Source organism: Branchiostoma belcheri, unplaced genomic scaffold, assembly GCF_001625305.1.
Source record: "Branchiostoma belcheri isolate BF01 breed outbred unplaced genomic scaffold, Haploidv18h27 scaffold16, whole genome shotgun sequence".
NCBI lineage: Eukaryota > Metazoa > Chordata > Leptocardii > Amphioxiformes > Branchiostomatidae > Branchiostoma > Branchiostoma belcheri.
Window position 1 is genome coordinate 2,321,146 of NW_017803046.1, and position 16,008 is coordinate 2,337,153.

At 41.2% G+C, this 16,008-nt stretch overlaps 1 protein-coding gene across 5 annotated transcripts in view; it reads left to right on the forward strand.

The window, feature by feature from the left end:
• Positions 1-16,008, forward strand: part of LOC109466104 (prolow-density lipoprotein receptor-related protein 1-like) — a 28,713-nt gene that overhangs the window by 3,759 nt on the left and 8,946 nt on the right. The window contains exons 1-34 of one of the 5 annotated variants that reach the window (XM_019763732.1): positions 303-335; positions 718-840; positions 1,140-1,262; positions 1,532-1,648; positions 3,157-3,294; positions 3,672-3,803; positions 4,243-4,359; positions 4,697-4,834; positions 5,019-5,147; positions 5,301-5,519; positions 5,796-5,964; positions 6,155-6,317; positions 6,444-6,672; positions 6,987-7,148; positions 7,414-7,527; positions 7,994-8,158; positions 8,816-8,926; positions 9,200-9,316; positions 9,615-9,737; positions 9,987-10,109; positions 10,231-10,350; positions 10,469-10,591; positions 10,819-10,941; positions 11,199-11,331; positions 11,527-11,609; positions 11,830-12,001; positions 12,151-12,352; positions 12,756-12,948; positions 13,098-13,217; positions 13,579-13,792; positions 14,100-14,291; positions 14,741-14,859; positions 15,135-15,296; positions 15,658-15,765. In XM_019763732.1, coding sequence (XP_019619291.1) covers positions 1,142-1,262; positions 1,532-1,648; positions 3,157-3,294; positions 3,672-3,803; positions 4,243-4,359; positions 4,697-4,834; positions 5,019-5,147; positions 5,301-5,519; positions 5,796-5,964; positions 6,155-6,317; positions 6,444-6,672; positions 6,987-7,148; positions 7,414-7,527; positions 7,994-8,158; positions 8,816-8,926; positions 9,200-9,316; positions 9,615-9,737; positions 9,987-10,109; positions 10,231-10,350; positions 10,469-10,591; positions 10,819-10,941; positions 11,199-11,331; positions 11,527-11,609; positions 11,830-12,001; positions 12,151-12,352; positions 12,756-12,948; positions 13,098-13,217; positions 13,579-13,792; positions 14,100-14,291; positions 14,741-14,859; positions 15,135-15,296; positions 15,658-15,765 — 4,651 coding nt within the window. In that variant the 5' untranslated portion in view covers positions 303-335; positions 718-840; positions 1,140-1,141. Of the gene's footprint in view, positions 1-302; positions 336-717; positions 841-1,139; positions 1,263-1,531; positions 1,649-2,551; positions 2,672-3,156; positions 3,295-3,671; positions 3,804-4,242; positions 4,360-4,696; positions 4,835-5,018; positions 5,148-5,300; positions 5,520-5,795; positions 5,965-6,154; positions 6,318-6,443; positions 6,673-6,986; positions 7,149-7,413; positions 7,528-7,993; positions 8,159-8,815; positions 8,927-9,199; positions 9,317-9,614; positions 9,738-9,986; positions 10,110-10,230; positions 10,351-10,468; positions 10,592-10,818; positions 10,942-11,198; positions 11,332-11,526; positions 11,610-11,829; positions 12,002-12,150; positions 12,353-12,755; positions 12,949-13,097; positions 13,218-13,578; positions 13,793-14,099; positions 14,292-14,740; positions 14,860-15,134; positions 15,297-15,657; positions 15,766-16,008 lie in introns of those variants that run through there. The other 4 variants (XM_019763728.1, XM_019763729.1, XM_019763730.1 and 1 more) reach the window with 4 other exon arrangements.

The window sequence follows — 16,008 nt, forward strand, 5'->3', positions numbered from 1 at the left end:
TCCACTTCTAGCCACATTTAATGCTACTTTCAACATGTTAATATTATACCTAAGTGCTATGGAGAGAAATATAGACATGTTTTCCAGAGTGCTGCTGTTTCTGAAAGTGGAAATTTTGAGAAAATTCATGTGAGGAATGTTCAATAATCTTTCCACCAGCCATGTAGCTCTGGAAGCTCTGAAAATCTACTCATAAAGATGTTCCTGTATTTCAGGATGTTTGGCGGAGTGTTCATCAGACCAGTTCCAGTGCGGAGACGGGTCATGTATCCCCCAGGCCTGGAGGTGTAACACTCAGGAGAACTGTCCTGATGGCAGCGACGAGGCAGACTGTGGTGGGTCTTGCTATTACATTATTGTTTTGTTGTATCATGCAACTATTCTAGTGTATTTCAATAAGTCTAAAGGTACAATTTGACAACATAAGAATCAGTATGCTGTGGTTTTTGTGATAGTGTGATCAGTTAAACCTTATCACTAATATCAGGTAATCAAATTCAGACCAGTGATTTACTGTTATTGTGAATGCTTGTCCCTTGCAAATATGCATTTTAGTTTTTAAATTAGTCTACATGTTTTACATTTTTTTCCTTGATAGCCACTCCCCCCAGTTCTTTCCAAGTCGTACCATTTTAGATGATTGAACACAGAGGATTGTTATCTTAGAACCATCAGACTTTCTTGACTGTAATTCAACTGATCTGTTTCCCACCCCAGAGAAAACCTGGCAGTGCCACCCTTTCCACTTCCACTGTGGCAGTGGGGAGTGCATCAAGGTCCGCTGGAGATGTGACAGGGAACCGGACTGTCAGGATGGCTCGGATGAGGTGGGGTGCCCAGGTAGGACAATCAGGCTGCCTGGCACACATGTGATTCACCCTTTTTTGGATGACGTCCATTTGGGCATCGAATAACTCCTGTTTCAACCATTTCAGTTGATAACTTTTCAAATATGTTCAGAGGAAGTTTGCCATGAAATATGTTGGTACCATCAGTTTGAACTTTCTACTAATGAACGATTTTTAGGTATCTATTCCCATATACCAGTTTAACTTTGTCATGCTATTAATTAAAAGTTGATATACTATTTTGAAGAAATACATTTGTACCCTTATTATAGTCCCTTGCTGTTTTTTCAGACATGACCCCCACTGTGTGTAGTTCAGACCAGTTCCGCTGCCTCACAGGAGACTGTGTCCCCTCCTCTGTACGGTGTGACAACAACACAGACTGCTCAGATGGGTCAGACGAGCGAGGCTGCTGTATGTATTTTGTCTTTATGTTACATGCGATAAAATGTCTTTGTGCATCAAAGCAAGTTTTCAAGCTTGAATAAACCAATGAAGGAATGGATGTTTGAATTGTTGACAAGATGTTACCTACAAAAATAATTTTGATTTGTTCAAGGGCTTAAATTCATACTGGTTGATCAATGTAGCCATTCTTGACTGATAGAGAATTCTTATGTCATGTGAAATTTCTTTAGAAGCCTGCACTAATAAGGGCATGTGATGTTTTGTTTTGTTGCCAGACCATTCGGAGTGCAGGGAGGACTATTGGCAGTGTGGGACGGGGGAGTGTGTTCGAGTGGCCTGGCTGTGTGATGGCGAGACAGACTGTATGGACAAGAGCGATGAAGACAACTGTAGTAAGTGAATGAGAGGGAAAGTTGTAGTGAAAGCTCTTAAGTTTTCTTGTTTTCAAGTTTTCTTGTACCGCCACATTGTTGCTTGTCCCTAAGAGGTGTAGTTCAGAGGTTTTAGGTGACATCTCTCTTGATCTGTGTCATAAGTGAAGGGTATTCTCAACAATTGACATTTTGACAATTTCACTAGAGTTGGTCTTGAGGAGCAATGGACTACACAGGATAGTGGCTAGTGGCAGTGCTAGATAGGGGAATAAGGACAATGTGGAAGGAGTTTTAAAAAAAGTACTATAGAGCTGCAATTAATGACACATTATTAATTTAGAAATACTACATGTATAGCTTTTGTATTACCTCCCCCCATATCACTCAAGTAAAGTGTAATGCACTACCTTTCTATTTTTTGTTGTATTTGTGTGTTGTTTGAGTTGAAAGTTATTAGTTGTTTTTAACTTCAATTTCACTTTTATATACTTTGCTTATTTATGTTTTATTGATTTATGATTTATTCATTGATTTATGATTTATTTATTTATTTATTTTCCACAGCGACTATATTTCATTCTTATTTCATTCTCAGCACAGACCAAATATGAGCCAATGACATCTCAGTAGCAATTTGAACTCCAAGCCTCATCAGCAGCTGCTGAATTAATAAAGATTTATTGCAATCCTTCTTGAGCGTAGGAAGTTTTACCGTAGCTTCTCTGGTTGACATGCCTTTAGCCTATCTCCTTTGCTGTGCTATGCTTTAATGCTACCTCCATGGGGTAGCCCACCTTCCTCAACTCAGCTCACCTGTAGGCCTATCTGGGTCTCATTTTATCTGTAAAATCTGCATGACAATATACATGCTTGGCACGTACTGTAAGCCCAAGCTTAAATAAACTCTCTGGGATGTTTCAGCTGTAACGTGTAGCCCTACCCGAACCCTATGTAGCAGTGGGTGCATCCCCACAAGTTGGGTTTGCGATGGTACAGCTGACTGCAAAGAAGGAGAGGATGAAAGCAATTGCACACTGTCAGGTCAGAGTCACACATGTCTTAGCTAGAGATAAAGGTTTTCCTCTCAATAGACAACCTTAAGTTCAACAAATTATTTCTACCTACTACTAACCACATATAACTTAGATTAGTTAGAGTAGCTTGTTTAGAGAGTAGTGCCCTACTGAAAAGTCCAACGTGTCTTATAGCTAGTATTTAAGGTTTAACAGTTTAACACATAATGACTGTTTTTCAACTCTTATTTTGTAGCATTACCCCTTAGAACTTACCCTGCTGAAGCTGACATATTATGGTCCTTTGGCAGTTTCCTTTCAGAGGGAATAGTGGTACCCAAAAGTTTCCTATCTCAATGTTAGAACTGTTTAAATCTAATAGCATGATTAACAGCTTTAAGACTGAATACTAAAAAAAAAAAAGTTTAAACATAATTTCTTAGTCTGCATGTTTGTAGAAGAGGATGTTTTCCTTGTCTATTGATGTTTTTGTTGTGTCCATGTTGTTAACAGAAAGGGAAGTGGGCCCAGCTGGCACAGACGGCTGTGGTGAGGACAAGTTCCCCTGTTCAGACGGGAGCTGTGTGTCGTCCAGGTGGAGGTGTGACGGCGACTTTGACTGTCCAGATGAAAGTGACGAGGCTGGATGTGGTCAGTACTGATAAAGATCACGGTCTACACAGCTCTGACTGTAAAACTAAAAACAATATCTGACCAATAATGTAATAGGATGGTCTGCAGTGGTATTGATGTTAAAAGCTAAGGTTGGGGTTAGGGTCACATGTAAAATTTGAATCCCTTTCTAACTACATGTGAATCTTTCCTGCTGTTTTGATTGGAATGTAACTGTTGAGAAAATGTATTATACATGTTACACTTGTTATCAATTTGTTTGTAAGCAAATTTGTGAGCTGTCCTAGTCCTGCAAAATCAGTACTTGAAAAGTTTGTGAACTTGCTTTATATGCAAGCACTTAAGACCTGCCTGTTAATGTTTATGGAAATGGTTTTCAATAAATGCCTCCCCAGATGTTGCTACCAGTGGTGGGAGTGGGTGCCTGTCCCACCAGTTCCAGTGTGCCAGTGGGGAGTGTATCGAGAGTCTGTGGCACTGTGATGGGGAGAAGGACTGCCAGGATGGCACGGATGAGGACCAATGTGGTAAATATGTGTACATGTGATAAATGCTTCGTAAGGGATTTAGTAGTAGTTAGTAGTAGTAGTAGACTGGTTTATTAGGTCTTACAAGACATACATGCCTCCTGGCAGCCGTGGAGGGCTGAATTGTGAGGCTATTTACAGAGGTGTCAGTCTAAAAACGATTATACATTTACAATCATGAAAGTTCATCTGTGTTGGTAGTTACATGTTTAAAGTTAAAACTTTTGGTCCAACACAAAAAATTCTCTCACCTAGAGCTTTCGACCAGTCACTCTGGTCTTCCTCAGTAGACTGAAACATAGCAGGCCAGACAATATCCATGACTAACTTGTACATAAATAATTCAACTCGAAGTCTGCTGGATTATTTGTCTCCTGTGTAATGACCTCATGGTGACCTCATACTTAATGTCGTGCCCTTAAACATGTCCTGTTCCCAGGTGTGCACACCTGTCAGCCAGGCCAGGTGATGTGTGACGACGGCCTCTGTATCAGCCACACCTGGTTATGTGATGGAGACAGGGACTGCAGGGACAGCACTGATGAACAAAACTGTGGTACGTCTGGATTAGAAGTCATATCAACTCAGGGCTGGAAGGATAAAGATTTGATCACATAACAAAGTTATATGTATCATACATAGTTCACAAGAAAAACTATTCAGTTGCTTGAAGAACAATTTCCTTGTGTATCTTATTACCTGGATGTCTAACTTTTATCAACGTACTATACATAGCATAATAATAGGCTAGAGGAAGCATTTTAGAATGTGTACAATGATGTTAGCAATCAAGAATCCATATAAAGCATGAGTCAAGTATTTAATTTTCAGACATTGTTTCATGTCAAATTGTAATGACATATAATGTGATTGTTGTATTGCTCCCTGCACAGGCTCCTCTTACCCCCCAGTGTTGCCGTTCTGTAAGGCTACCCAGTTCACCTGCTCAGATGGCTCCTGTGTCGACCGAGCCTTACTGTGTAATGGTCAGGAGGACTGTGCTGACGGAAGTGACGAAGGAACTCAATGTGGTGAGAAAAAAATCTTTTCTCATTTTCTTCAGTTTCCCAGGAAAATGTTAAGTTGATATTACTGTTGTACGCTGAAGAGAAGTGTCATAAACATTTAAAATTTTGGTATATAGTGTTTTCAGCAGCAGATCCACTCAATAATGTGTGTCATTCTTTTTCAACCATGTTTTATTTTTGTATCCAGTTGTGGACCACTGTGTGTTACACTTCGGAGCCTGTAGCCAGCTGTGTGATGCAACAGAAAGTTCCTTCAAGTGTTCCTGTGCGGACGGCTACAAGTTGGAACCAGATGGCAGCACTTGTCGGGCCATGGGTGAGTGTTGGATCATGTTTAACAGTTAAACTCTCAACTCTTTACAGAGGTTGACTGTATAGAACTTGTTTGCTGAGAACAATGCTTGTTTCTTGGAATATATTTTGAAATATTGATGGCCTCTTAACAAATTCAATAATTTAACATCTTCAGGAGAAGAGCCGTACCTACTTGTTGCTGAGACCAGCAGCATCAGAAAGGTTGTTCACATTCACCATAGCAACAGGACAGACTACATGCCCGTGGTTAGGGGGGTGGGCAGCCCCGCAGCGCTGGACTACCACCTGGCTCGGCAGAATCTGTTCTGGGTGGAGTCTGGCAGTATCAAGTCAGCAGGTCTGGATGGAAGAGGCAATAAAACTATTCTTACAGGTAAGGTGGTACCTTCTTATCAAACTTGAATGATTGCCATCTCTTTTGACAGGCAGATAGAGCTTGCTTGACAAGTGCTGTCTATTTAGAAATTATTATTGGTGCTGTCTTTGGTGCTGAATTTTGTAGGTGCTGTCTATGGTGCTGAATACAAGGTCACAAGGTTTCAATTTTCTCAAGGTTTTTAATGGCTATGAAGCAAAAGGCAAACATTATTAGATCACGAACTTGTCTTAAACTAGTACATTGATGATATTATATCATATGTGTTGTTAGGTCTTGGTGAGGTGGAAAGCCTTGCTGTTGACTGGGTGGGAGAGAACCTATACTGGACAGACTCAGCCAAAAAGTACATTGCAGTATCCACACTAGAGGGCCTCTACAAAACAAGTGTGGTGAGCTCTCTAGGACTGCTCAAGGCCCTAGTACTGGACCCAAAGAACAGGTAAAGTTGGGCATTACAGATGTTTTGAAAATTTCCCTACGTTCTCAGCTAAAATAGACACTAATACTCAATTTTCTCCTTTGCCAACATTGAAATTAGCTAGAAAATCTAACCAATCTAAGATTTAGAATATTTAATTCTGTTGGCTTTGTTGATTTGTTCTCATTCCATGATGATAATAATTCCATAGGAACATGTACTGGAGTGACTGTGGTGCGATTCCCAAGATTGAGATGTCTGGCATGGATGGATCAGGCAGAGAGATGATCGTGAGAAAGAAGCTCCTGTGGCCTATTGGCCTGTCCCTGGACCATCCTTCCAACAGGCTCTTCTGGATGGACTCCAAACTCAAGGTAACCTTTTCACACCTACACAAAATATTCATCTTATGAACATTCTGTTAGGTCAGGGGCATCTATAAGAATTTTGTAGCATTAAAGATGGGGATCAAGTTTTATCTGCCTCTGTTCTGTTTCCAGGTCCTAGAGTCCACAGACCTGCGTGGGGAGAACAGATACCTGATCCGAGGGTTGGACGTTGGGCAGCCCTTCTCCATGGCTGTGTTTGAAGACCTGGTGTACTGGAGTGACGACAGAACCAACAAAGTCAAGCTGGCGCACAAGTACACAGGAGACAGGGTGTACGTGTTGGTCAGGGCCCAGCAACCCACTGGGGTGAAGATGGTTCATCCACTCAACCAGATTGAAGGTACTGTTTTCTTGTGTATCTCTTTACCTGGATGTCTAACCGTCATAGAATGATAGATGTTACATTGGTAGGCTACCTGTAGATTGTGGTCATGAAAGATATTGGTGACTAGTGAATGATCTTGTTAGATTACCCTGCAAGCAGAGAGCAGCAGGATGCCTCAGTTGTCTTGTAACCTTGCACCTAAACACAAGTTTTATGAGATAAAATGAAATTTATATCTGCCACATTTCTGGTCATACATTTTTGTCATCCTAATGATATATCTAAGCAAGTTTTGCCATGTATTTATCCCCATATACCCTTTGTTCTAGCCCCTAACCCCTGCAGGAGTGGAGATGGGAACACCTGCAGCCATCTGTGTCTGCTGTCCCCCACACAGCCGCAGGGTTACACCTGCATGTGTCCTACTGGCTGGCAGCTGCATGATGGGACAACCTGTCAGGACCCACAGTCACTGTTCCCCGATCCTACCGGTTAGCTGTTATACTGTTTGTTACTGCTGATTCATCTTAAAATTTCCATTGTTCCAGTACTGGTAGGGAAAGTTTAATCATCTCTCCTTCGGTCTAGTAGAATTATTCAACTGTTTTAGAAAGTAGTATTTAGATTATGTGTTTGATCTGTAGTTTTGTCTTGTTTTGTCTTGTTGAATGTTTTTCAATTTACTTGAACTCAACAGTAATTTGCCCTTATCTGTCTTTTCTGCCATTTGCTTGCCCCTTTGTTCATTGGTTCTAGTGGAGAATTGTGGTGAAGACAAATTTCAGTGTGCCAATGGGCGCTGTATCCCCTCTCACTGGGTCTGCGACACTGATAATGACTGTACCGACAATTCTGATGAATCTGATTGTGGTAAGTTTTGATGACTCACCAGGAATAGCCATTGCAAAATGATGACATTATGTATATTTATCTAATTGAAACAAAGCAACCTTTGGTGAAACATCTGACTGAAACTGTATATGATGTGTGGTGGACTAATCGCATGTCTGCACTATTAATGACTTGTTGGCATGATATTCTGGACCATGAGGTACAGCAATAAAGAAAAGAAGAATAGGCAGCAGATTTGCAACATATTGTTCTGAAACACTGAAATCTGTATTCAATGTTGTATTCATTGCAAGCTATATTGTATCCTTTGCATTAGAACCGGCTTCTCTTGCATGATAACTTAAAAAGGTTTGTAAATTAGTAATATAGGCAAACCTGATGCAATGTTGTATATAGCATTGACTCAAACTGTGAGCTAAATGCAGCTGTGAGGTACCACTGTTATGAATGGACAAATAGAAGTATATGGTGAATATATATACAGGAGCGGTGACGTGTCCAGCCGGCCAGTTCCAGTGTCTGCAGGGCTACCCATGTATCCAGATGTCGTGGCGGTGTGACGGTTACAGGGACTGTCCTGATAACTCGGACGAGGAGGGAGGATGTGGTACGACCCTACGCTTCACTACTAGGAACAAGCGCGCAACTAGTTGAGTCATATCTTCTAGTATCACAGGTTCCCTGTTCAAAACTCAATGGAGAAGTTTTTTGTTTACGAAAATTAACCTGCACTCTAGATAGGGCCATTTCATTTAATAATAGATGTCTGTTAGGTATTCACACTTTTTGTTTGGCTCGTTTTATTGGTGGCAACAGAAAATGAAATCCTAAGGCTTGCGTGTTAACTTCAAGTTCCAAAATGTTACCTTTGAATTTCATACCGTTCACTTTTTTGATCCCATTTAAACAGTTTTTTTTTATTTCAAGTTCTCTATTAACAGATGTTTCAAAATGCAGTTGTGACTAAACTGTTAGAGTTCTGGTTTGAAGACAATTTGGCATAAGAAGACTCAAGTTTGGTTCTGAGGTTACTAGTGGTAGTTAATGGAAAAGTTTATCTAGCATACCTACCTAGTTTTTATATATACTGTAGGTTAAGATTTGTCTGACTGCTTTTGTTTCCTTGGATTTCAAAAAAATTCAAGTTACTTGCTTAACTCTTCTTTGCCCTAACATGAAAAAACATTAAGAGCAATTTTCAACTTTCAAGATCCAACATTTCCTGTTGATTTTGTGTAATTCAAGATTAGTTGACCGCTTTATAGTGGAAACAAAGTCATGAGTATTTCTGATATGCCCTGTCCAGCTGAACCCAAGGCCTGTGAGTTCCAGTGTAAGTCTGGACACTGCATCCCCCAGACCTGGCACTGTGACCATGACACTGACTGTTCAGATGGCTCAGATGAAGAGGACTGTGGTATATTCTTTAATTCCTTTTTTATCATACATAAGCTAACTTGAAATAACATAACTTCAGAATCTTTATTTTTATTCAGGAAAATTGATCACTTTATATGTGGTCAACTTCCAGATCTAGATCTAAGATAGGTTAACACCTTTGAGGTGTAGTATTTCTGCCAGTTATTTTGCCAGAAATTTCTGTTAGATTGATTGTCTCCTGCTAAAAAAGAAAGTCTGAATTGAATTGTTTAACTGTAATATGTATGTGTCTTTACTCCTCCCTTCCCAGACTATGAGGGCTGCAATGAGGGTGAGTTTCAGTGCGAGAATGGACAGTGTATTCTGGGGAGTTGGAAATGTGACGGGGACAACGACTGTGAGGATCGGTCTGACGAGGCAGATTGTGGTAACTATATTTCCTTCTCTGATATCAAATTGAAGTCACAAAACTGTAGACCTCTGTATTGTGTTTTCATGCCCTGCTTTCTAGATCTGTGCATACAATGGCTACACCATAGGTCCTTGGGTGTGCATGTAGACATGATGTTTTCTTGTCTTATAGTCTTCTGTCTGCCTGACATGATTGTCTGGTACAAATAATGTCCCAACACTTATTGGTAGCACTATCTCATGTTATCAGTTATAAAATGTAGCTTTGCAGGTCACAGACAATTGTTCCATGTTCTTGTGGAATTTCTCAACAGGCATAACGGCAGCCCCAGACTGTGATGGTTTTCAGTGTGCCGACCGTTCCCACTGCATCCCTAATGTCTGGCTGTGTGACTTCAAGAACGACTGCCTAGACGGCTCTGATGAGAGCAACTGCAGTAAGTAACAGACTAGTACAAAGGCAGTGAACTTTGAATATGTGTGTGTGAAGTGATTAAAAGAAATAGTTCATTGAGCTGCTTTCTGGAAGTTCTTCCTTCACTCAGGATAGGCTTTCAATCTATCGTGAGCACTGTAGCTCCCGCAAGGTGTTGAAAACTTTTTTAGACCAACTGAGTTGACACTGCAAACAGATAAACTGTTTCCACCTGCTATATACATTCTTATGTTTGCCTTCACACCTGTAGCTCAGAAGGCGTGCCACCCCATGGAGCTGCAGTGTGGGAGCGGGGAGTGTGTTCCTCTGCGCTGGAAGTGTGATGGAGACCAGGACTGCAGTGACGGTGCAGATGAACAGGACTGCACCACAGGTACTGACTGCTACTGTAGGGTACCCATAGTTGAGACCTTTGTATGGCATTGCTGTTATGTATGCATTTATATGTAGCATGTCTGGATGTAGTATTTTGAATATGTCCTGTATGTTGTTAGGTGATTTTGTGGACTGTGCAGAGGGGTACTCCTGTGGGGATGGCCTGTGTGTGCAGTTACAGGTGGTCTGTGATGGCACTTCCAACTGCAGGAATGGGAAAGACGAAGGGGGCAAATGTGGTAAGGAAATGCCATTAAACATGATTATTTCTATAATCCTTGAGTTTATTGTGTTTATGAACTGAATCAGTAGGATTTTGAAACAAATGCACCATGTAGTAAACTTTGTGTATTTCAGGTCCACACCTGTGTGAGACATCCCCATGTGCTGGGCCAGCTGACTGTTACCCCACACCTGAAGGCCCCCTCTGTCACTGTCATGTAGGGTTCAACATCAGCTCGGACAATGTCACATGTGAAGGTGCTAACTATTTAGTGTTCTGTTCTTTCTATTGTATCATAGTAAAAATGATTCCAGCAGCCCTGACAAATATTACCAGTAGAAACTACCTGATCTGTGGACTTTATTCTTTTGACTTCTACTGTTCAAGTTTTTGTCAAGATGGTTGTATCTATCAAGCCACCTGACAACTACTATTTCCTACATACACTATTAACACAATGGTTTTACATGTTCTCCTGTTGTAGATGTGAATGAGTGTGCTACACCTGGCAGCTGTAGTCAAGGCTGTGACAACACCAAGGGGTCCTACAGGTGCAGCTGTAGGGATGGCTACCTGCTGGAACTGGGAACAAAGTGCAAGGCGCAAGGTAGGTCTCCTACAGTGTACCTGTCAACTAACTGGCTTCTTATTTCTAACAAACCATAGCGAGAGTCATCATCATGCTTTCTATCAAGTGTTTTCCTTTTTTCATCCAAATATTATAGAAAAGTTATTAGGATTTGGAACAGAGCTATCAGGTGGCATATTGTGATGCAACTGTGCTGGAAAATATTTGAAGACCATATGACTGAGCAAATGTGAGCAACATGGAGCAATATTGACCTAGAATATTCTATTTTGCAGGCCCCAATCCAGTTCTCGTGGTATCTTCCCGAAACGACATCCGTACCCAAGACCTGAGGACAGGCCAGTACAGCTCTGTTGTCAGTCACCTCAGGAACACTGTTGCACTGTCCTTTGACAGTTTGGAGGAAAGGTGAGGTCTATTTTCATATATAAGGCATTGTTCATCGTGCCTATGTTCATAGGTCTGACAAAGTAGAGAACAAGCATGTAGGAATGAACTTCTTGTTACTGAAGACAAAAAAGCTTAGGATAGAAAAAAATTTAAAAGACTTCTTTTGAGAGGTAAGAAAGAATTTCTTTTGTATCTTTTCTTGTTCCTTGTCAGGTTGTACTGGACCGATGTGTCTGATGAGACTATCTCCTCTGTCAAGCTGGGGGGAGAAGACATCAGGAGAGTGGTTACAACAGGTAAGGACTGAGTTCCAGACAAACTCTCTTGTGAAAATACCTACAATGTATCCAAAACAATGCATTAAGATTTCATGGACAACTAAATTCTGAAAGCAGAAAGAACTGCTGAATCTGTGCTTGAGGGAGTGGTCCAAAACATTGCGACCTCCCTCTGTCAGATCAGATAGCTCCACAGATTTTGAATGAATATCCTAAGTTTGTGAGAACTCTCCCTCAGGACTGAAGACCCCAGACGGCCTGGCAGTAGACTGGGTGGGGAGGAACCTGTACTGGACAGATGCAGGCACCAACACCATCTCTGTCAGCACCATGGACGGAGCCCACCAGACTGTGCTGCTGAGTGACAACCTGGACAAGCCAAGGGCCATAGCAGTGGACCCCAGAAATGGGTAAGGGCATCACAGTAGCATCATTTCTTCTGTGTAAGATTAGCATCAGTCAATGAATTTTTTTCTTTTTAGCTTGACTACTGTTTGTATCTCTTTCAACACTATGGATGTTGGTTGTGTCCTGACTGTTGACATTTTCTTGCTGGCAGTCTGCTGTACTGGACTGATTGGGGTTATGAACCTAAGATTGAGGTAGCCGGAATGGACGGGTCAGAGAGGAGAGTCATAGAAAACCACCTGGTGGGCTGGCCCAATGATCTGGTCATTGATTTCTCCCTGGACAAGATCTATTGGATTGATGCCAAGCTGGACATTGCTCATAAAATGGATCTAGATGGTGGGAATAGGGAGGTGAGACAGATACATCCTTACTTTTTTGTACAGATGATAGAAGACTTTAGTATTTTTCAAAAATTACATACACTGTACATGTTAACCTTGACATTCTAACATAACAAGGGTTAATATATTCAAAATTAAATTCAAAATTATGCTTAAATTGCTGCTACAAGGCCAGGTATGGAGCACAGAAAGCTAAACAGAATAAAGAAACTTTTAAGATGTTTGCTATATTATGTAGTATTACAATAATAGACAAAACTGCTATATCGTATTTCAAATCCAGCTATAACTGTTGTCTGCCTTGGAGAGAATTTTATTATAATAAATATTTGCAATGCCAAGTTTAGAATCTGTGTTTTACATTCAATTTGATATCAGTGTATAATCACCCTCTTGTGTCCTGTGTGTAAAGATTGTAATGGAGGAACAGTTGGAGCACCCGTTCTCCCTGGCCGTGTTTGAAGACTTCCTGTACTGGTCAGACTGGCACCTGGCCTCGGTGCAGACGGCAGACAAGTTTACTGGCAAACATCAGCGTGACATGGTGAAAGGGATGAGCCAACCCATGGGCATCCTGGTCTATCATCCTCTGCAGCAGCCTACTAGTGAGTACAAGACACTCTTCTCCAATCTTGGAATAAGTTTGATTTCTAGTACAGCATCTATCTATTTGTCTGATGGGGAAGACAACTTCTGAAACCCTCTTACAATTATCTAAATTGAATTTCGTCTAACGTTGCTTTTTCCAACCCAGTGCTTAACCCATGTGAAGACAGCCCGTGTTCCCACCTGTGCCTGCTGAGACCAGGAGGAGGGTTCACCTGTTCCTGTACAGAAGGACTACACGTGGCTGTGGACGGACGCACCTGTATCGGTGAGCTACTTTACAACACTGAATTATTGGTATCGTGAAGGATGTTGAGGCAACACGATTCTACTGATGATGAAGATGATTTACATTGAAATGGCATCACTCTGATATGACAAATAACTTGGTTTTAACATATTTTCAAAACATAAGATTACATACAAGTTTTGTTTTCTTGGAAAATCCACCAAGTAAACACTGAGATTATTGAGTTGGCACCTGTATTGTATGCTATGGTCTGTACATGTAATGCACTGTAACACACCTATAACAACATCACCAGTGGTCAGGTTTGGAGTACAACTGTCTTAAAATACGTTTACATCTCCTAACTAACCTCATTGTCCCACCTCTGTGTGTTTCCCAGATGACAGTTCGCAGGCCTACCTGCTGTTCTCCATGCACACTGAGATCAGACAGCTGAACCTGGATGGGGTCTCCAGCACTTCAGAGGCCCTGAAGCCGGCAGGGGCACAGAGTGTTGTAGCGCTGGACTTCCACTGGGACAAACAGATGCTGTTCTACAGCGATGTCACTTCTGATGTCATCTACAGGACCTACCTGAACAACACAGAGAGAAGGCAAGTGTCTCATCATGTATCTATTGTGTGATTAACTTTTACTGTAAGCCCTCAGCCATGGCTGTTCAGTTTTAAAAACATTGTTTTGAACAATCTTACAGTAGTTGACATGCTGTAAAATAAAGCTCTACACACTATACTTAAACTTACACACTATAGATAAGTTACAATCATTCCTCCCAATATCTATAAAGATTAGCAATCTAAATTCTCTAGCCTCCTACTACAACTGGATACCACAGTGACTGAACTAACCCTTTATTAGCACTAGGAATGACAGTCTGTATCTTCTCTATTTCCCTGCCAGTGAGGTAGTGGTAGACCAGGGTCTGCACACTGTGGATGGTCTGGCCGTAGACTGGCTGGGAGACAACCTGTTCTGGGTAGACTCTGGCAGGAACATAATTGAGATGTCCCGTCTGGACGGGGCCTATCGCTCCACCTTCCTCAGGCACAGACTGGACAAACCCAGGGGCATCGCTGTGGACCCCGTCAACGGGTGGGAAAACTTCATACAAAGTTTTCTTTGCGAGTGGATTAAAGAGTCAGGACCCTCTCACACTTTGTTTTCATGGAATTAGTACATGTACTTCATTTGGACATAATCGTACCTTATTGTAACTTATTTTATGTCTTTTATTGCCTGTTGGCATATCATTTGTCATCAAATTGGGCATTGCCCCTATACTTGCTAAGAAGCCTTGTAATTGCATATGGTTGGAGAGACAAGCATTCTGAAAATATTTTTCCTCTTTGTGTGCACATTTGAAAAATGTCCTTCGGCATACATCTTGTACAACTTGTTGGAGTTAAAGCACAACATTGTTATTCAATTGTCAGTCTACAAAAGAGGAATTTTTTTGTGTGTCACCTGATTACAAGTAGGATGAACTGAACTGAACAGTCTACAACATATAACAGATGACTAACTTTCTCTCCTGTGTGCAGGTACTTGTTCTTGAGTGACTGGGGCAGTGACCCTAAGATTGAGCGTGTCAACCTGGATGGAGCAGACAGGAGAATCCTTGTCAGTTCTGGTCTCAAGTGGCCTAATGGCATCACATTGGGTAAGCCTGATATCCCCTAATATGACCATGATATGTACATGTATGTATGCCTTGCTTTTAAATAATCATGCATTGGTAAAGGATGTGCATTGTATAGGGATTAGCTGTTCAGAAGGTGCAGAAATATTCATGGGCATCCAGAGAATATGGAACCAAAACTTACAGACATCAAAAGTCACCATGAGTCTGTAATCTGTTATCAAGTTCCTATGTTCCTATGTACACCACAGCAGGTACATTTTTGTAAAAGTAAAGTTATCCTCATTGTTTTTCAGATTTTACAGAGGGAGAGCTGTACTGGGCTGATGCAGGGACAGACAGTATAGAGTCAGTCCACACAGACGGAGGAAACAGGAGGACAGTCCTGGAGAACCTGGAGCATCCGTTTGCTCTCACCGTCTCTCAGAACAGGATCTTCTGGACTGACTGGAACACAGGTCTGTATGAACTCCATATGCAGTCAATACAACTAGATGTTAAAATTACACATTTCTCATGGGCTTGTAGGTAATTAAGTCATATATATTAAGTCACTATATCAGATACTGTTTTGCATTCCACTACACTTCAGATCTCCTTTAAAAGTAGGATAAGGTTTCTTTTGTGTCGTTTTATGTCTTTCTTTCCTTTTTCAAACGGTACCAACATACAATGTGCTGTCTAAACCATTGTTCTTGTGTGGTATGCCTTTGCTTAGGTCTGAAGCAGGGATTCGTTTGGATTGGTATTACTTTTACAATTAACATATCTAACATTACAGTCAGTGGAAATGTAATACTATGTTTTTGTCCCTTCCAGCCTCCATCCACAGTGCCAATAAGCACACAGGCATCAGCTCCACTGTTCTTCTGAGCAGACAGCATGGCATCATGGACCTCAAGCTAGTGGATGAATACAGGCAGCAAGGTTAGACAAACCTAAGTATTACATGAAGCTTTCTATGCTCAAGTGCCATGGGTATCTAATACTACAATAAAGAACCACTAAGATAGTGACAAATGGTAACCAGCACTGTCCTATGGTACTTAATGTCTAATTTTTATATTGTAGTTGGATTTGATTGGATAACAAGTAACAAACTCTTGTGTGCTATTATACAAGTGCAGTAACTTGAGATATCATCGCTTAAAGAGAAGGTGGCGGGTTGCA